This window comes from Podarcis bocagei (assembly GCF_964188305.1).
Source record: "Podarcis bocagei genome assembly, chromosome: 15".
NCBI lineage: Eukaryota > Metazoa > Chordata > Lepidosauria > Squamata > Lacertidae > Podarcis > Podarcis bocagei.
In genome coordinates, this window is record NC_138141.1 from 27,118,242 (window position 1) to 27,139,368 (window position 21,127).

Sequence of the window (21,127 nt, forward strand, 5' to 3'; positions counted from 1 at the left end):
ATCGATGACCCAGCAAGTTCCTCATTCAGATCACATTGCAACTATGATTTCTGACCTTCCAATCAGAGCATAAGAATATAAGAAGAGCTTGCTGGATCAGGCCAATGGCCCATCTAGTTCAGCATCCTGTCCTCACAGTGGCCAAACAGTTGTGGGAAATCAGCATGCAGGATTCAGGCACAAGAGTCTTTCCATCTCCTGTGGTTTCCAGCAACTGCTGCCTCCAACTGTGGAGCACCCATCAACAACCCTCTCCTCCATGAATTTGTCAAATCCATCTTTAGAGCTATTCCAGTTCAATAAGAATGACACTACCACTTTGAGGGACAGCTGGGGCTAGAGATGGGGGTGCTTGGCTCTGTGTGAAGCTGATTTTCCAGAGCTGTGGTTTGGAACCAAGTACTTGACTGGCCCTGACCATCCAGGCATCACCAATGACCTTTCCTAGATAAGAAGAGCTATGAGAGGCTTCTGGTTGGGCCAGGACATTGCTTGCACGACAACAACACTCTTCTTCACTCTGGTGCATCCCAGCAGGTCTTTTGACTCTGGCTCCTGGCTTGGCCTCTTGGCCCTGAATGAACTCCATATTCCCACTCTGTCTGCTATCTACATCTGAGCCCTGATGGCAGCCATTCCAGCCACCAGCCTGCAATATCTGTATGTACATATATCCAACATTCTAGCTTTCTTCATGTGTTAGAAGAAGGAAAAAAGAAAATATGTGGAGGCTCATACTGGGTAAAAGGACTGGCCTTGAAATGTCCAATGGCTCTGAACTTTGCAATGCAGTTTTTCAACCAAACAATCCATCTGTCTGTCTCGAAAGACAATGGACTGTGCTTCCAGGGGTGAAGTCAAAACACTGTGTTAACAGCACCAAAGTGACCTCCCTGGAGCATAAGCCTGGACAGTGTATTTGGAGGTCCTGACTTGCCCAGATGACAAGACTTCCCTCTTGGCCACACTGATATGGTCCGAAGGAAAGCAGAGCAATACCTTTGGCACCAGCTTAGATTATGCATATTATTTATTAATGCCACATTTATTGATGTGATGCAGAAATGCGGAGCCCTGAATTTAAGATAGGATAAACCAATACTGACAGATTCACCCAGGAGGGAACAAGGCACCCTTTAGAATTGCCTGGAGACCACAGCGTAAAGCTAGAACAAATGGAAGATGCCCTTCCAATTTCTCCACGCTCACCTCTTTGTTGAGGATGAACACTTCTGCGTGCACCCAATAGACAGCAGGCCTCACTCTTTCAGATTAGCTTGCAATTTGGGGACAGTATCACTCCAGAGCATTCTAATGAACTGTGAAATGAACATAATGTCAGTCGCCGATGCAAATGGGCCCATGCCACCACTGTCGCTACTGAGTTGTTTTGCCTGGGAGCTAACACAGGTAATTTAAAGATATTAACGAACACTGTTAATTAGCATCATTATTATACTGCTGAGTCGGTAGGCCTAATGCGCAGTCAGATAAATAATCCTGCTGTGTCAAAGACTCTCCTGTGGAACTCGGTAGTGGCGCCCGCCCTGTGGAACGCCCTTCCAGCAGATGTCAAAGCGATAAACAACTATCTGACATTCAGGAGACATCTTAAGGCAGCCCTGTTCAGGGAAGTTTTTAACGTGTGACATTTTACTGTATTTCTGGTTTTTATGGAAGCCGCCCAGAGTGGCTGGGGAGGCCCAGCCAGATGGGCGGGGTATAAATAATAAATTATTATTATTATTATTATTATTATTATTATTATTATTATTAGGCAGAAAGGGATTGGTTCACTCAGCACTGTCGGACATGCTGCAGTGTTCTTTCCAGAAAGGGGTTGTCCTTGCCACAATCTTTGCCCTGGTTGGAGGACAAGACTTCATGTGTTATAAAAGCAGGAGACGGGCATTGGCCTATGGCCTCCCCAACTCATAATCTAGAAATCTCTGTTTCTATTCTCCGTCACTCTCTCTGTGCAATTTCACTTGGGGAGCCACATAGGCATGCAACCTACTATGCCGAAGAGGTTCTCCTGTGCATAACCTCACTGACATGAATGAAGCTCGTCTGTAGTTTTACACAGCTGCCTTTAAATTCAGTGAGCTTTGTGCAGGAGAACTATTCAGTGGATTGCGTCCTGCACACATGCAATTCCCAGTAAAGCCATTCAAAGAGGGGCAGTTGCAGTTAAGTGTAGCGCTCCTTCTTCAGAAGTGCAGCTACTGCTGGGGATTACACAGCCAGTCTGCAGGCTCTTTGTACTCCACAAAGGCAAAAAGGGGGTTTAAAGCTTATCAAGCTCAGTTCAGCTCCTTCCACATTGGGGTGGGGGAGAAGCTTGATTAGATTTGCATTTAAAGGCAAACTAACCTAACTGGCAATTCCCAAAACAATATGCAAAAATGAAACACAGCAGTTGTTCAAAATCCACATTTCTTTGAATGTTGTAGTGCAAGTTCTCCAGCCAAGTTATGTGCACAAAGATTCATAGACATGGGGCAAGGAATGCATGAAAATGCATATATTAGTGAAAACACCTGCATTATAAATATAGCTCACTTGTGTCTTAAATATACCCACAATGCCAGCAATGTGAGATACCACACATGGGGAGATGACACAGTGGGGGCATGTGAAGGACTCATGGGATTTATATAGGGTTCAGTTTCTTTATTAAAATAAATGTCCTACTTTGCATTTTTCTTCTCTCTCTCTTTCTCTGGATAGAAAGATAGACAGGCAGATAGTTATAGGTTAAGCATGAAATAGGACCTTGGTTAGCTTCTAGTTATGGATGGATGAATCTGTCTATTTCAGTTTTTCTCAGCTTTCCCAGTTATTCACATTTCCACATCAGTTTGTGGTTGTTTTTTGTTTTGTTTTAAGAAAAATCCTCATGAAAATTCACCAGCATTTTTGTGTCAGTTTCTCCTACTAAACAGTTTAGTATGCAGTTTTGCCTGACACACATACTTTTGCAAGGCCTTTTCCCCTAATATATAGTGCACCTTTGGATGTTATTTTCACTAATTCGTTGATTTAGATGCACACTTTACCCCCACTATAAGCCTTTGTGTACATATTAATTGGCCAGAGAACTGCATTGCAAAATTCATAGTAATCTGCGTTTCCTTCCTGGGATGAATCCCTTGCTGCCAGTAGTGTTTCCCACCCACCCTTCTCATGAGAGGGGCTGCCCTGAGCTGCTGTAATGGGCAGAAGTAGAGCACACCCTTGAACACCACCACAAGTGGCAAGGCGCAGATTTACTGATGTCCTTGATTGCATCTTGGACAGTGAAGAGGAGGCCGGAGCTGTGCCAACCATGCTCTCAACCACAGTCTAAATCAAACACAACAAACTGTTTCATTGAAGTGCGAGCCAGTAAGACAGTGACCCTGGGGTGCTTTCTCCAAATCGGGATGACTCCAGCACAATCCAATTGCTTGCATTAATTATGGCAAAATGAGATGCCGGGATTATCACACTTTTCATTAACTCCAGTGTTGTGAAACTCAAGCTGCAGTTCTTGACAAAGGCGAATATTCCATTTGGTGTTCATCTCTCTCTCTCTCTCTCTCTCTCTCTCTCTCTCTCTCTCTCTCTCAACATATAGATACATATTTATTCCTGGGTTGGAGGAGGCAGTCTACACCTCTCTTCACACATTAAAAGGGACCTCTAATCCTGTTCACGAGAGCGTATATGTCATTTGGATCTGCTGGGTGTGACAGGGGGAGGAACTGGATGAAGCAGAGGTGTCCCTTTGCCCAATCACACCAGTAGAGAAGCTCCTTTTGTAAGGAATTCTGCAATGAACTTCCACAAGAGGCTAGTTCTTTGACAGTAGCCAACAGAAACCCCCCAAAATGGGGGATTTCAGGAGTAAGGAGGTGAGCAGAGCAGGCCTGGTGCAGAATCCACTGGATTCTGAGCTGGTCCGACTTTCATCACGTGATGGCAATGAGTTCTCTGTGCTGCACAGTAATAACATAATAACCTCCTGGATCAGAGCAATTGCCCATCTAGTCCAGCATTCTATTCCCACAGTGGCCACCCAAATTCCTGTGGGGACACCCCCCCCCCGGCATGTGACTCCTGTTGTATATAAGTCACTCCAGGATCACTTTGGCTGTAGAGTCAGAAGTAAAAACAAATAACGTGAAAGGTAGGGCACATAGAATTCTAAGGGAAGACCAAAGGAGATCCAGTAAGATGGGTGACATCTCTGAAAGTTTCGCACATCCCTGCCTGAAGGAGCAGAAGCATCTTCCTTGAAAATACTGTTTACCGGAAGGAAGAATATCTGCAGGAGATGCATAGCATGGGGGCACAGGGCCATGCCTGCCCACTTGGGTGACGCTGGCTTGACCTGCTTCCGCAGAGCGGTCCACGCTCTGGATGTGATTCCAGCCTCCCATGATTGATGGTGCTGTGTCTGTCATGCCGCCTCCTTCTGAAAGTCCCCATTTGTATCCCTGTAGATTCTTATCTCACTAATGTAGCAAGCTGGGCTTATCTCTTCCCGAGGCTCCTTCTGCACCAAAAAGAAATCACCTCCGTTATTTATGTATTTCTGTCTCCAGCTCGTCGAATCTATTTTCTTACACTTCCAATTATCTTTTATAGAGATCAACTGGAGGATAGGGCAGGCCCGTAATGACCTCAGGATTATTGGATCATTACAAGGAAGGGTCTCTGGCAAAGTGAGCCTGGCGTTCTCCTCTTCATATTTCTCCTCTCCTTATTATTCCCCCCTCCATCTTTACAGTCTCATATGCAGGCTCCCTTTCCCTGTCACCTCGTATTCTCCGTATTTATCATCTCTCTGCTGCTGCATATATCAAGGAGGTATAGACATATCAGCTTATTTCTGTCCCTTTTCAGTTTTGTTCACATTCAAGAATAAGTCTGTTCTGTCTCATTTATTACAGACTATGAAAAACAAAAAAAGCAAAAATTCCTCATCTTAATTGTGCACCTCTTTGGATGCAGCTTTCCCAAAAATATGCAAGTTTGCACACATTTCCCCATAAAATATGCAAGGTTATGCAATACAGTCATACCTTGGAAGTCGAACAGAATCCTGCAGCCAGTGAGAAGCCACAGAACTCGTCGGACGTTCAGGTTCCAAACAATGTTCGCAAACCGGAACACTCACTTCCGGGCTTGCAGTGTTCGGGAGCCAAAACGTTCAACTCACAAGGCATTTGGGATCCAAGGTATGACTGTACTGCAAAGGGCACGGTAGTTTTTGAATGTTCTGACAACCAGCTGGTCCTCATTTGGCCCAGCTGTATCTTTACTTGCCCACACCTGGTGTGATATATTGCTACCAGACCAAGTTCAGGGGGTTGGTTCTTGCATACAAGTCCCTATACAACTCAGGATCAGCTAACTTGAGAGGATGCTTTGACCCTTGCACATCCGGTAGATTGCTGTGGTCTGTGGGAGAGTTTCTCCTGCAAGTTCCAAAAATCTCAGAAGCCCTTTCTGCAGTAACTCAGAGCAGGGCTTTTTTCAGTGTGACTGCTCCTGTTCTGTGGAACAGCATCCCTGTCAAGATATGACAGGCACCCATTTCCTGCACTTTCTGGAAACGTTTTAGTTCTAAAAGACTTTCCAGCTGGATCAATGGGTCTTTACCACGAGTGTCTACTTCATTAGGGTTTTAGTCTTGCTTTAAATGTGTGTGGGGTTTTGTTTTTGCATTTTTAATTATTGTATGTGTAATTTGCCTTGAGGCAATGGCATCTGCCCTGCATATAGAAGGTCCCAAGTGTCTCCAGTGAGGGCTGGGAGAGATTCTTGCCTAAATTCTGGAGAACCACTATCAGGCAGTGTCAACAATTCTGAGGCAGATGGACCAATGTTCTGACTGTGGGATGTAATCAATTGGAGCCATCAAATACAACATTCCTTGTTTCCCTAGAGTGGACGCAGGCAGGGGGATGTTACTCCAGCTGATATAACTTCCTGTTCCACTGGTCTGAAGTGTCCTCCCCCTGCTTGTGACCAGGCAGATGGGCGTGACCCTGGCTCACTCCACAAAAGAGCCGAGTCACACAGCCATCTTTCTCTTGATGTCATTTTCTCTCTTGATGCTATTTTCTTCCCTTGATGCTGTTCTCTTAATGTATTTTGCCATCTGCTGGCTCTCACATGGGCTCAATCCCCAAATGGGATGACCTCACAATTTGTTCTGTAACTACTAGCTAAAGCCTGCCTTCAGTCATCATACTGTGAACTGAATGTGAGTGAACTTCTTAATACTTTTAAGGAAAGTGTCTTTATTCTTTTAAGAGGGATCAAAGGGGACACCAGAAATAATCCAGTCTGGGCAAACCAGACCGGATTGCTTAACCAAAGAGATTCAAACGAATCTGCAAACTAGCTTCCTGAGGTATTGAGGGGAATCTGCTCTGCTACATGACTCACTAGCGTGAGTGAAGGAAGGATAATATTTAATCAATATATCCTCTCCTACTATCCTTAATATTCCCACACTGACAAGGCAGCTTCGTGTGCTCCTATGATACCTCACATAACGCAGATGGGAGGAGGAGGAGGTGGTATTCACCTTGTGCCAGAAAGATCAAAATGTGGGCACTAGGCATACCTCTCTGGAGAAGGCATTACTTAGTCTGTGTGTACCACTGAAAATACACGCTCTCTGGCCACCTCACTGTTTATTTTCTCAGGCTTTGAAATTTTAAATTCCATTTTATTTTATTTTATTTATTTGCATATATGATGATTATGGTGATGTTGCCATAGGGTGGGCTACAACAATTCAGAATTAAAATTGTAAATTTCAAATAGATTGAACTGCAAACAAACAACTAAAATATCCTTATGTGCTCAGTTCATTGATTTTTCATAAACGACGGCCAAACTGAAGTATCAGTGGTTGAGCTCTCTAACACAACTCAGATAGAAGGATTGTTAGGTTGAGATGAAAGCATATTTGTGGCAATGGCCAGGGGTGGGGTGGGGGTGGTAGTGTGGTTAGCAGCAGCCTTGTGTTATTGACAAAGCTTTGTGGGATTGTGAATCAATAGGTGGGAGGGGAGTTGTGCCACAAGATGCAGGTATGTAGCCAGGACCAGGAACACCTGTATTATGTCTGGAGTAGCAGGTGGCATTTCAGTTTCACTGTGGGAGTCTTTTCTGGAGAAGAATGGGCAAGGCTTTCATGCTTGTGCCTGTGTTTTATTTTCCTTCCTGTTTGAGACCTGGAAACCAGCTGTTAACCAAAGCTGCTCCAGCGTGAGAACCTGTGGGGGGTTTACGTGATACTGTGTTTGGAACTGAAGGGAAGGCATGATCTGAAAGCTTGGGCTTCCATTGTCTGCCTTCTGAGGCTCCCTCTGACATAAGGCTTGCCCGTTGTGGGAGGACACCTGCCCCTTAAATTGATTCTGTTGTCCTTTTTAGAATTTAATAACTATAAATATAAAAATCCCTCAGCCATTTTCATTGGCAGAGTTGAAATCATTAGTTTGTCTAAGAAGGGGCTTCTGATTCTTGACTTCTCTCAGCCACAGACTCTCCCTGCTCACTAAACATTGTTACCTCTTTGGCTCCTGACACCTCCTCCCCATCTTCTCCCTCCTCTGCCCACAAACATAGGCGCCGACTCCATGGGGCTTGAGGGGGCCCGAGCCCCCTCAAAAATTCGTTTGGGGGGGCTCTGCCCCCCCAATAATCTCCGGCGCCCCTCCAGCAGAGCGCCATCGCCGCCCCTCCCCCAGCCCAAAATGCACAGGGTCGGGCTGCATGCCTCCTGCCCTCCCTCCCGAGCAAAAGCTCCACCCAATTTCCTTCGGAGCTGATTAATAGGTGCAGCACGCTCTCCCCTATTCACTCACGAGGAGGCGGTGCCACTTTATTTGCATATTCATGAGCTTATTTATTATTCATGAGCTTTCCCGGGCCCCCCCAATATTTTTTATAAGTCCGCGTCCCTGCCCACAAATCATTGTCCCACCACCAATCCCCTGGCTTTGAGCCTTCATCCTTTGGGGGTTCCCCAGATGGTGCCTTCTACCACTCCTTCGCTTCGAGCCAGTCCATGACATTATGGTAGCATGAAGCATGCGTCCATCAGTTTATACCAGTGAAATATCTATGCCTCCAGTGATTGTCATTCAATCCAAGGAAGGTTGTTTCAAGTGTTACACATCATGTCATCTATAGTCACATCTTTAGCAACACCCTGAGATACTCTTGAGTTTTAACAATTCAATCAGCAGATCAATCAACTAGAAATGTACGTGATTAAGTAGACGACCAATTTTAATCAGTGAGGGCAATTTTAATTGGTTGCATAGAGAATTATGGTCATGCCTATTTATATTTTTAAGGCTCCCGAGTCTGGTGTTTTGTTGTAGCAGAGGATATAGATATATATGAAAACTGACTTTTCCTTCCACCAACGAGCCTTTGTTTATTAAGTTGTAAGGTATATCTCACACTTCCTTTGCTGTTTAAAGAAAGGCACCTACCAAGTTATTGGAAATAATGCAGATCTGTGCAAATTTAATTGAGTAACCAATTACAAGGGCAGATGGTTAATCAACAAAAATGATTTAATCAGTTGACAGCCCTAGGAGTTGCACTGGGGGACAACAACAACAACAAAAAGTATTCTCAGCATTGCTTGTCAAAGCAACTAGAAAGCTCCAGGTGTTCAGTGGAGAGGCCCACCTGCAGATCTGGCCACCTGTGCTGTTGAGAGGACTGCTTCAAAGTGCACAATTTAAACTGCAGCAGCAAAGGTGGTCTGGAAGGCTGCCAGAACTTTTATCCTCTGTGTTCCTTCTCTTCTCTTCCAGGTCAGGGATTTATGAGTGATGATGAGTACTTAGAGATCACGGGGATCACCAGGGACCAATCTGGGGAGTATGAATGCAGCGCTGTTAATGATGTCGCCGCACCTGATATCCGAAGAGTCAAAGTCACCGTAAACTGTAAGTATCCCACATGCCTATGAATAACATTGACTTGCACTTACATCAGGGGTTGGAAACCACAGGCCTCGGGGGGCAAATGTGGCCTGCCAAGCCTCTCTGTTTGGCCACCAGCACTCTGCCTAGGTCATGGCAAGTCATGCCTTGAGTGCTTCTGCCTGTCTGGAATTTGCCCTTGAACCATGACCATGCTGGACTGAATGGAAAGGGGTCTCTATGTACATTTTCAGAAGCCTATGGGTCACAAGCTTGTCATACTAAGAACAAACAAAGAGCCTGCTGGATTAGGCCACTGGCCCTTCTAGTTCAGCATCCTGTTCTCACAGGGGACAACCAGATTGCCCAGTGGAAACTCCACAAGCAAAACCCAAGAGCACTCTCCTCTCTTGCAGTTTCCAGCAGCTGGTGTTGAGAAACATTTCTGCCTCCAACAGTAAAGACATAGCAGAGCCATCATGGCTGGTAGCCACTGGTAGCCCTCTCCTCCTCCATGAATTTGTCTAATCCTTTTTAAAGCCACCCAAGTTGGTGGCAGTCATTGCCTCTTGTGGGAGAGACTTCCATAGGCAATATGCAAATCCATTTCCACACCCATTTTTGCTCCTGGCCCTATATATCATTGGCATGTGGCCAATCGACAGAGTACAGTGATGCCCCGCAAGACGAATGCCTCGCAAGATGGAAAACTCGCTAGACGAAACAGTTTTCCGTTTTGGAGGTGCTTCGCAAAACGAATTTCCTATGGGCTTGCTTCGCAAGACGACAATGTCTTGCGAGTTCCTGCTGTTTTTCCCCTCCCCCCCTTTTTCTAAGCCGCTTATCAGCTGATCCAATCAGCAGATAAGCCGCTAAAAGTCGCTAATAGCACTAATCCACTAATCCTTCAATGGGCTTGCTTCGCAAGAGGAAAAAACCGCTAGATGAAGAGAATCACAGAACGGATTCTTTTCGTCTTGCGAGGCACCACTGTGATTTTGCCCTCAGTCTGAAAAGGATTCCCTGCCCCCGAGTGCTTTTCAAAATCTATTCCATACATTGTCCCCCTCAACAATCCTGAGAGGCCTGCCATTGCTTTCATCCTCATATTGCAGAATGGGATTCTAATCAAACTTACTTCTGCACCAACTCATGTCCCCACCTCCACATTCAGCTGAATGTGCAGATCCCACCAGCTCATCTTCATGATACGTTGGGCCAGAATTTCACCCCAAGGATCCAAAACATGAGTAGGTTGTATATTCGCATATTCTGATTTAATAGCTGGAAATATATGCACGCAAAAGTAAAACAGCCAATTTCCACCAGAACCTCTTAAAGTCTATTTATAGCTGGAAACAATTGTAATAGCTCCCCCCCTTCTCTCTCTCTATTGCTTTCTTCTTTCTTTCCTGAGGAGCAATTCAATTTTTTTTTTTTTAAAAAAAAGGGGGTGGGTTGGAGGAGAAAGAGAGAATCTTGGTGGTTAACCTTGCACACAATGCATTAAGAAATCCTCGCCTTTCAGAAGCAGAGCGCAGGAGTTTATATATATCAGCTAAATTGATATAAGAAAATCATATATATACATTTCATTATGTTTCAAGCCTTTTGGCCCTCTGGACAATTTGCTCTTTTAAGAGCTTGGGTAGCAATGCAGAGCCCGGCTGCTTTGAGTTCTTAAAACAGACACATCCCCGAAGCCTCTTGACATTTCGGAGGTGATTCCAGCTCCGCTGAGTCTCTGAACAGTTTAAAAGAAATCCGTAAAGGAGAATTCAGTCCTATTAATTGCACAGAAAGGACTCTGCGAGTTGTTGGCTTAGGGATGGATGTGGAAATGTAGGACCGTGTTCACCCTCGCAATGCCAGCTGGGCAGAGTGTTCTGTTTCAACCAGGCCTGTGAAGCTGAAGTCTTATAGAGCAATTGCAACAGAGTCTGTGCTGCATCAAGCCAAAGGGGGCTCACCCAGCATCCTGTTGTAAACCTGCAAGCAGAATTTGAGCATAAACATACCCTTCCTCTTCTGTGGTTTCCAGTTGCTGGTATTTAAAAGCATTGCTGCCTCCAACTGTGAAGGCAAAGCATAGTCATCATGTCTAGTAGCCATTGGCAGCCATCTCCTCCATGAATTTTGTCCAGTCTCCTTTTAACACCATCTGTCTTGGTGACCATCGCTGCCTCCTGTGGGAGCAAGCTCCATAGTTTAACTATGTGCTATGTGAAGAAGTCCTTTCTTGTATCTGTCCTGAGTCTTCCAACATTCTGCTTCAGCCACTTGGATGGCTACAAGTTCTAGTGTTCTGAGAGGAGAAAAGCTTTTCTCTATCCACTTAATCCATTCCATGCATAATCTTACACATTCCTATCATGCAGCACCCCGCTGGATCAGGCCAATGGCCCACTGACTGCAGCATCCTGTTCTCAACAATGGCCACCTGGATGCCTGTGGGAAGCCTGCAAGGAGGAAATTAATAATAATAATAATAATAATAATAATAATAATAATAATAATAATAATTGTTATTTATACCCTGCCCATTTGGCTGGTTTTCCCCAGCCACTCTGGGTGGCTTACAGCACATTAAAAATTGTAAAACATTAAACATTAAAAATTTCCCAATACAGGGCTGCCTTCAGATGTCTTCTGAAAGTCACATAGTTCTTTATTTCCTTGACATCTGACAGGAGGGCGTTCTACAGGGTGGGCGCCACTACCAAGAAGGCCCTCTGCCTGGTTCCCTGTAATCTCACTTCTTGCAGTGAGAGAGCCACCAGAAGGCCCTCAGAGCTGTACCTCAGGAGCTGAACAAGGGAGGTGGAGAGGCTCAACATGTATATGAGCACAAGAGCACTCTCCTAATGCAGTTTCTATCAAGTGGTATTCAGAAGCATTGTTGCCCCTGACTAAGCCCATCAAAAGCCTAATGAGGAAACGGGATAACCTATAGCTTTATCTGCATTGCTCTTTGTTGTAAGAAAAACTGCTCCCTTTCCTTTATGGGGTTCCCAAGAACCCGTATAGAGCCTTTATGTAGGTTCTCTATCGGCAGGAGAAAATAACAGAGGCCAACCAGAGAATATTGAGAAGCAAAGCAGCTAGTAAGCCTGATCTTTATTAAACTGTTGCAACAGGGTGCTCACCCCCCCCCCCACCACAGGAGGGAGGAGGAATGGTGTGCAAGCCCTTATATATAGGCTTTGGAATTGCCACCCTGTAGCTCAAGACCACCCCCCAATACATCATCAGAAGGGGCGGTCTATCACAGAAAGGGAGCCGGCGTACAGCTTTCGGGTCATGTGGCCAGCTTGACTAAGCCGCTTCTGGCGAACCAGAGCACCACACTGAAACGCCGTTTTCCTTCCCACCGAAGTGGTACCTATTTATCTACTTGCACTTTGACGTGCTTTCAAACTGCTAGGTTGGCAGGAGCAGGGACCGGACAATGGGAGCTCACCCCGTCGCAGGGATTCGAACTGCTGACCTTCTGATCGGCAAGCCCTAGGCTCTGGGGTTTAGACCACAGTGCCACCCATGTCCAGTTAATGGGTTTACCTGGCTGTTAATGGGTTACCTGGACAGCCTGACCCTTCTTTTGTGATGATAAATACTTAATTCCTACAGGCTCACCCTATTCATACACAAATGTGCCCTTAAGGCAGGATTTGTGAGCACAGAGACAATGGGGAGGCTTTTCCCATTTCCATCCAAACTGAAGAAGAATATTTGAGGTCACTGAAAGCGTCAAAATGGCTTTAGGACTGTTTTCCTGTACTGTTTCAGACATGTGGTTTATATATTTATGTATGTGTTTGCCTGGTATATTTATGAACATATGATTTTTATATATGAGACCTTAGAAATCCTATAACACTCTTCACCTCCCTAGATTCAGAAATGTATGGCTGAATTGGCACTGGTGTTTGGCTGCTCCAGACTGGAGAAGGCAAACAAGCAGCCACACTGCACAGCCCACTCCGTCACTGGAGTTGCTGGGGGAGTGAAAACCTCATGTGCTGATCCCACAAAAGACAGCAAGGCATAGTAGAAATTAGGCAGAGGTAAAGGACAGAAGTGATGCTTAAAAAAAATCTCAGACCTGCTTTCCCTCCGCAGATCCTCCATCCATCTCCAGTGCCAAGAACAAAGGCGTCTCAGTTGGTCAGAGGGGGACCCTGTCCTGCGAAGCCTCAGCTGTCCCTGTAGCGGAATTTCAGTGGTTTAAAGAAGAAACCAGGTACGCAAGCAAGCTGTTCAAAGGATCCATGGCAAGGAGTGACTCCCCCAGGCCAAGATTGCTCCATCAGTCAGATCAGCAGTGTTTACTTTGAGACATGAGTCAGCCCTTGTGGAATGCCCAGGCTCAATCCTAGTGGGTGTGAAGTTGCAAGAGTGCCTTTGAGCATGTGCAGAGGGTCTTTGAAACTGAGTAGTTGCATACAAGCCCACCCCAATATATCTCTGCCATGAAGGGGTTCTAAATTAAAGGGTTTCAGGCAGGCTTTGCTTCTGCCTTGCTTCTGAAATTAAATGTTGCACATCTAGGGGGACTCGTGATGAGAAAGCAATCCCTCCCCGTGCCCATACCTCTCCCCAATCTTCCTTACAGCAATCCTCCAGTCTCAATATTTCATATTAAAATAAAACAACAGACTAAAGGATTGCAATGTTTTAGGGATTGAGATTGCATTGGTTTAATTTGCTTACCTTGTTTCTTGAAGCCCATCAGAAGGTTGCATATGATATGGGGCATGATAGAAACTAAAAGCAAAATAAATGCTACATAATTTTAGCAATTATTTCCTGTGCAATTTCAGCTTGACTGTATTGTCACTTGGTTGTTGCAGGTTTTCACCCTGCTTTGTATACTTTGCCCAGTAGACAGTTGGGGAGGGTGTGTGTGAATGAGTGGCCCTCCAGGCATTGTTGGACTACAACTTCCATCATCCAACAGGACACAATGGCTGGGGCTGTAGTTCAACATCTGGAGGGGCGAAGGTTCTCCAGCCCTGAAGTTTGCTCCTGGGTCCTTGAAAAGCCAGCCAAAGTGGAATAAAGTGCTTCTTAAATTCATTGCCCACCACCAAAAACAAGCACCATACTTCTACTTCCCTCCTGTGCAAAGTTGAGTAGATGTTGCCTTGCAATGTCATATCATTCTGCTTTGCATCCAATGCTGGTAGAACCCTTGAAGTTAATGAACGTGACTAACTTAGGCCCATCAGTTCCATTGTTCCTACTCTGAGTAGGACTTTGTTGGATATAGCCCCCCTGTATTTCCCAAAGCCCAATTGACTGGTGCCATTGGCAAGGAAAGAGGAATTCTAGGAAATGTAGAATGCTGTGTTGTCATGATGTAAGCTCTATAACATGCCACAAAATGGAACTAGGCAGTCTAGTGTAGTGGTTAGAGTGTCCAACTCAGATTTGAGAGACTCGGCCTCTAAAGCCAAACACAGCCATGATGAAGAATGGTAAAAAATATAACAGCTAGCAATGATGCTTATTATTGGTGCTTTACAAATTATGGCTTGTATCCTACTCAGAGTAGACCCACTAGAGTTAATTGTATGACCCATATCTTTAAAATAATAAAGTTTATCATATAATGTCTGCTATGGCCCTTAAAAAGTGCCCTTTTCCAGGCCTTTGGAGAACCTTTTGATCTGAGATGGTGGAGCAAAAACAGAGCCTAAGAGCCTGTGGTGACTACAGTTCCCAGCAGTCCTAGCCAGCTGGGTGATGGGCATTGTAGTTCAGAACAATCTTTAGGGTCACAGGCACCCCATCATTGGGATAAAACCAATCTCTGCATTATACCCCATCCCTTCATAATCCTGGGAAGGAAATAAATCCCACTTCTAGTTTACATTGATGAAGTAAGGATGTTTTCTTCTTCCAGATTAGCCAATGGGCTGGATGGCGTGAGAATTGAGAACAAAGGCCGGATGTCCACACTAACCTTCTTCAATGTATCAGAGAAGGATTATGGCAACTACACCTGTGTGGCCATCAACAAGCTGGGAAACACCAATGCCAGTATAATCCTGTATGGTAGGTACCCATTCCATTGGGATACGTGGAGATTCTGTGCTGATGGGATAACAGTGGAGCCTTGCTAGAAGGGATTTCAAAGACAGGAAAACATCTCCGGTGACCCTTGACCATGAAACCCCTTTGCAGTGGCCATCCTATCATTGCATAGCGGGGTTTGTCCTAGGCTGAAATCTCTAGGATAGGCCAGATTTAAGAATATTACCTAGCAGAGTTTGTTGGGGAACAAACAGTGCAGTCCTAAGCTTATTGCTTCAGAAGTTAAGTTTCACTGAGTTCAACAAGATTTGCTCCCTGGATCGCAGCCTAAAGGTTTTCCTTTCCAAGGACTGGAACGTTTGCGGTTTCGTGTTTTCATCTTACGAGAAACTGGGAGTTTTCATAAGGCATTAAGGGTAACAGCAGTTAAACAGGATACTCCCAGCAACATCCTCTCGTGCTTGAAGCTTTAAGTATATTAAAGTAGCTGCAGGGAAAAGGGTTGATCTTCAAGGAACACATCAGACCAGCAGCAGCGCCTTCAGTTCTTATATCCTCTCACCCATTAGGCTGCAGTTGAAGCAAGGATCTGGGGGCTCAGCAGACACTCGGTTTAACCCCAGCAGGCTAGGCTTACTTCCCATTCCCCATGGCTTTCCAAACCACAGAGTGAATGCACCAGCTGGAAACCTTGGGAAACCCAAGGCGTTTTCTGATGTTGGGTTGTCAAAACAGATGCACAGAGATTCTTGTAGATGCTGTCAGTGCTTAGATGGTTGCCATACACCCTCTGTGGCAGTGTTACACGTTGTCATGTCTGTCACATCCTTATTATCATTGCTGTGATCTCTGTTTACATAAAACGGGCCGTCTTTCTAATAATCCATCTGTTCATTCATTCATTCATTCATTCATTCAACTGTCTGAAAATATGAACTACATTTTCTTTCCTTTTCTTTCCTTTTCCTGTTTCCCCCTTCCTGTGTGTCCATTGTGTCTTCTGTTTTAGAGATAAGTGAATCTCCACCACTAGCAGGTTGGTACAAGCATGGCTCCTTCCTTCATTTGCTTGCAGCAAACCCAACGCCGCTTTGCAGTAAAGGAGAGAGGGCTTTCTTCTCAGATGGGTGTTACGGGTGGGGAAGCCTGGCTGGTGCGCTATTGGAATGAAGGAACTAAGGCCTGTGGGGTTTGTGGGAGGCATTTTAGCTTCAGGAACATCTTCCTGCATCCTCTTATTCACAGAGCTGACCTATATCAGTGGTTGCGTGTTGAGTTCCACAGTGCCACCCCCCAAATAATTACACACTTCACACATCAATTTTGTTTAAGGTTTTTGGCATAATTTTGGCCACAACTTTATTCAAAATACAAAAAATTGTGAGTGGTTGCTTAGGCATTGGTTATGACTATCTGTCCTGGCCCTCAAGGACAGGGCTGGCCCTTCCGGACTCCACCGGAAGCCAGCGTGGGAAACAAGTATTGGATAGAAGGGAGGCCGGGAAACAGGCCCTCACTTCTGACCCTCATGTTCCGGTGGGGCTTGCACGGCCCAAGTCCGGCTCCACGGACAAGGACAAAAGAATGGCAAGCCCCTGGATTCCTTTAACGGAATTCCCTTTCCGCATCATTTGGAGGGGTAGGCACTTACCCCTCCAAGCACCAATTAACCAATGCCTAACCGCCAACCTTACAAGTTGTGACGATTTGCTACGCAGTAGGCAAAAACCAAATGGCACCAGCCAATCAGCCAGATGGCAAAATTCCTACTGTGCCCCCGCACCAAGGCGCGCGACACCATGACAGGCATAGCAAGGTCAAGCGATCAGCTTAAATAAAAAACCCCCCTATTAAAGGGAGGGAGGGCGGGTGATCCGATGCAAAACGGCCAAGAGGACGTCCCTATGTCTGGCCCTTCTATTTAAAGCTTCTGACTCCTCCTCCAAATTGGTAACAATCATATTCCCCCAGCAACCCGATTAACCCTAAAGGCCAGGGTTGCAGATTAATTTGCCTAGTCATGGCTGGGCGGCCTGTTCCCCAACCGCAACACGTGCTCTCTGTTAGGGAGAACACGCTTTGTCAGTCATGATAACTGAGTGCTGTAACAAAATGTTGCAGGTCGTGTCCTTACCTCCCAGAAAGATCACTGCAGCTAAAGATGGGGGAGAAATTTGAACCAATTCACCTTTAAAGTCAAGACAATTTCCAAAATAATATGCCCGTGTGGAACGCCACCATCTTTGAAATGCACACTTCTAAGTTTGAAATATGCCTCGTGAGTACTAGGTTTAAGGCAGCAATCAAGTAAAACAGCTATTGCCTCCATGGACTGCCTTGTGGGCAACTGGTTGCCTATGGAGGAAGTATATGTTGCTATGCAACCAAGGAAACGGGGGCAATTGGCAGGCCCCCAGCTAGTTCCAGCCCACCGGCCGGTGTGCCAAGCGATCTCCAGTCCTTGATGCAGCATCTGCGACCCAAGCTTCAGTAGCAAGAGCATGCTACACAGCAGAGTAAACACTATTCAACAGAAGTGGCAGGAGAAGTTGTGTAAGCACATTTACAAGCAGTTTATTCAGCATACATCAGGACAAAAGGAAGCATGTCTGATCTCCTTCTTGTCCGAAGCAAGACAGCTAAAGCAAAAGCTATACACAAACGGAAGTTCCCAGCAAGCTGTGCTGGAGTGTAAACAGACATGTGACACACAACAATCATGCCTGTTCTTAATGTGGAACGGAATATCCCAACAGTATAGATTTCTGGACTAGATAAACCTTTGCTCTCATCCCACAGTGTTTTGCTTGCTACCATTGGAAACCCTAACTATGGAAATCGCTCCCACATGATGCAGTGAAGGCCCTCAACCATGGTGGCTTTAAAAGAGGATTAGACAAATTCATGGAAGAGAGGGCTATTGATGGCTACTAGCCAGGATAGCTATCCTCTGCCTCCACGGTTGGAGGCAGCAATGCTTCTGAATAGCAGTTGCTGGAAACCAGAGGAGGGCAGAGGGCTCTAGTCCTTGAATGGCACCTGCTTGGCCAATGAGAACAGGATGCTGTACTGGATGGACCATTGGTCTGATCCAGCAGGCTGTTCTTATGTAACCTGTTGCATAGAATTTTGGAAGGCCTTCTAGGACACAATGTCTTACTGCTGCTCCTTGGGAATGGAGAGCCCACTGTCGAGGAAGTTCAGCACTCCCCTGTGGCTTCAGAGTGCACAGAGAAGATCAACAACGGCGGACAGGCTGCCTGCCTGCTACTTCATCTGCTCCAAATGATGTTTATTTGTACAGCACTTAAATCTAAGTGCTGCACTGAGATTTTCTCTCTTTTTAAAAGCTAAATATTGACACTGCAAGAGAGGGAAGGAACTGGAAGGGCAAAGGGAGAACTAATATATGCAAGGAATGTTTTCTGCATGTAGCAGCCCACTTTCACAAAAGCTGATGCTCGTGATTATGAGATAGGGACGAGGGAGATATCTGATTCAGTTCACATTTAAAAGCAAATTTAGCAGCTTTCTGAAACAGTAACAGTAACAGAACCAAAACACAGCCAATCCTTTGAAATTTGCATTTAACCAGATTTTGCAGTGACGTTCCCCAACAATGTTTACAAAATGCATCTAAAAGTGTGCATGGAAATGTATTGGTGAAAATAACATGCAAAATGCATCATATTAGGGGAAATTGCTTGCAAAACTATGCATGTTAGTCATAGGTGCATATGGGAGGAAAAGGGGTCTTATTTGGAGAAATCCACACTAAAATGCTAAATAATTTCCTTGAACGTCTTTAGAAAAATGAGAAACAGAGAGACCCTAAATTGGCAGATCGACCCATCCCTACTACCCAAATTATAGCCTCTGTGTGTGTGTTTTCTTGATTTTCAGTTTCAAAAGAATTATATATAAAAATGGGGAAAATAATAATATAAACAATAACAACAACATGTCGGGGTAGAGAGCAATCCCTCCCAAAAATGAAAATATAACAGAAGCAATCCCAGTTATGGTTCTTTGCATGTAAAGTAGTCAGAGAGGAAGGAGTCTGTAGCAGTGCTTTCTCTTTGAGATACTCCTGCTAAACTTCTGCTAAATCTCAGCCAACCTTCCGGGAACACAATATTAAAACACAGAGCCAGACTAGAGAGATGGAGAGTATTGATAGAACTGACGTCTCTCTCTGTTTCTATACATAAGCCTAAGGTCACAGTGACATCTGTTTCTCAAGTGCCTGCCTGAAATAAAGACCTTGAGTGTTTTGATGCATCACCCACCTGACTCAGGGTTATTCCTTGCTGACTTCCAAACAGCTGCCGAATTGTATAAGCTATGGCAATGGTAGAGGGATTTGGGTTTTTTTTGGGGGGTAGGGGTATATTTTAACATATTAAAATGTTATTTTTTGTATTTTTCAACACACCCAAATCCTCAAAATGGAATCGAATGCACATGTTTTCAACAAGTCCAGCTTTTAAAGTACAGGTGGGAAGCCTGTGGCCTCCCAGATGTAGCTGGACTACAATTCCCATCTCGCATTTCCACATTGGAAAAGAGTCATAGTAACTTGCTCTTATCAAACAATCACAACTGTGTCTTCCTCCATATCAAGTGTGGGGAACCTCTGGCCTTCCAAATGTTGCTGAACTACAACTCCCATCATCCCCGGCCATTGACCATGCTTGATAGGGCTGATCCACATCTGGAGGGCAAACGTTTTCCCGACGCTTGCATTATGCTATCTGACAGTGGCTCGGGTTGCTAATAACCCTGAGATCTGAAAACATTCAAGTCAGAAGTGCCCACGTAATGAAAACTGCCCAGTTATGGGAAGCTGGCATTATTCCATGTTTTCAGATAGAAAGAGGGCCTTTCCGTTTCACCTTAAATGAGGATTTTCCCACTGCCATCTCAAGTTTCGTTACGGAGGAGGGATTGAATCATAGGGCTGGCTTTCTTTTGGCTGACAGCAGCACTGATAGATTCCGTTACATTTTCCCCAACCTGCAAAATGTCAACCCATTAGAAAAAAAATGCAGACATTTCACATTTTATTTCTGATGAGTATTCTCTACCCCAGCCCCTTCTTCCTGAATCATTGGCATCTGGTTATTAGTCGTAGCATTCCTAGTTCTGACACAGTCAGTTCAGCATTTGCTAATGTCAGCAGAGACACACAGCATTGCTGTCCCCCCCCCCTCCACCTTTCCCTTTCTTTGCAGAATGGTGCTGCCTTTGGCTCCAGACTTGAATTAGCCTCCCCCTCCTCTATAGAAAGACTCACAAACACTTCCAATCTCAGCGTTGAATGAGCACAAACCATATTTGATTTCCAAGTACCAAGGAAAGAAAGACACACAAAAAAAGGAAAAGGAAAAGGAAAGGAGAACGCTGAATTCCCCTTAACAACAAAACTCATTTGAATTGCTCTACAAAGATTGTCTGGGTAGATGCTCGTGAACACAATGCTGCATTCTGTTGTAATTAAGCAAAATAAAAGTTCTGTTTGTGATGAAACAATTTGGCTAAGCTGGTTTTTCATTGCAGAAAATGGGTTTGTAACTCTCCACTTATTCAGGAACACAGGAGCTAATTAGATTCTCTCCTGCCATTATTTTTAATTTTTTGCCGTTACAATAGTTGTTATCCCCTTGTCTTAAAATTAATGAGGTTAGAAAGCTCACTTCTTGTTCCTTTTTAAAGTTCAGGTTGCGGCTGAGCATCTAGAAATTTAACTTGGCGTACAATTATGCACCGAGGATTCTTTTCCTGCCTTTCTCTCCCCTGAATCTCTTTTCTTTAAAGAATCCTTTGATTTTTGCTGCAATTTTTGCTGATTGCATTTATTTAAGAGCGATGAAGGGGAATTGTTAGGCGCATCATAAACAGGCTAGATCTCCAGCATTAAAAAAACATGGGTCAAATTTGTATCGGGCAGCTCAAAAATTATGGATTTCCCCTTCAGTTCTGCCTCTACAAATGGCCATCACAATTTGAGGGTTCTTTTAGTGAATCCCAACATAAATGTTTATCTGAATGCAGATAAATATCGGTTTTACCACATTTAGCACCATTCAGTAAGAAAACCAGTTGGAAATATCTGGGAAATGTCACCTCTTAGTGATTTC

General features: G+C 44.8%; 1 protein-coding gene across 5 annotated transcripts in view; it reads left to right on the forward strand.

Annotated features, from left to right (window-relative positions):
• OPCML (opioid binding protein/cell adhesion molecule like) overlaps positions 1 to 21,127 on the forward strand; it is a 755,600-nt gene that overhangs the window by 727,243 nt on the left and 7,230 nt on the right. For 3 of the 5 annotated variants that reach the window (XM_081172714.1, XM_081172713.1, XM_081172712.1), the window contains 4 exons: positions 8,841 to 8,975; positions 13,071 to 13,191; positions 14,857 to 15,008; positions 15,997 to 16,023. In XM_081172714.1, the coding sequence (XP_081028840.1) occupies positions 8,841 to 8,975; positions 13,071 to 13,191; positions 14,857 to 15,008; positions 15,997 to 16,023 (435 nt within the window). The remainder of the gene's footprint in view (positions 1 to 8,840; positions 8,976 to 13,070; positions 13,192 to 14,856; positions 15,009 to 15,996; positions 16,024 to 21,127) is intronic. The other 2 variants (XM_081172716.1, XM_081172715.1) reach the window with 1 other exon arrangement.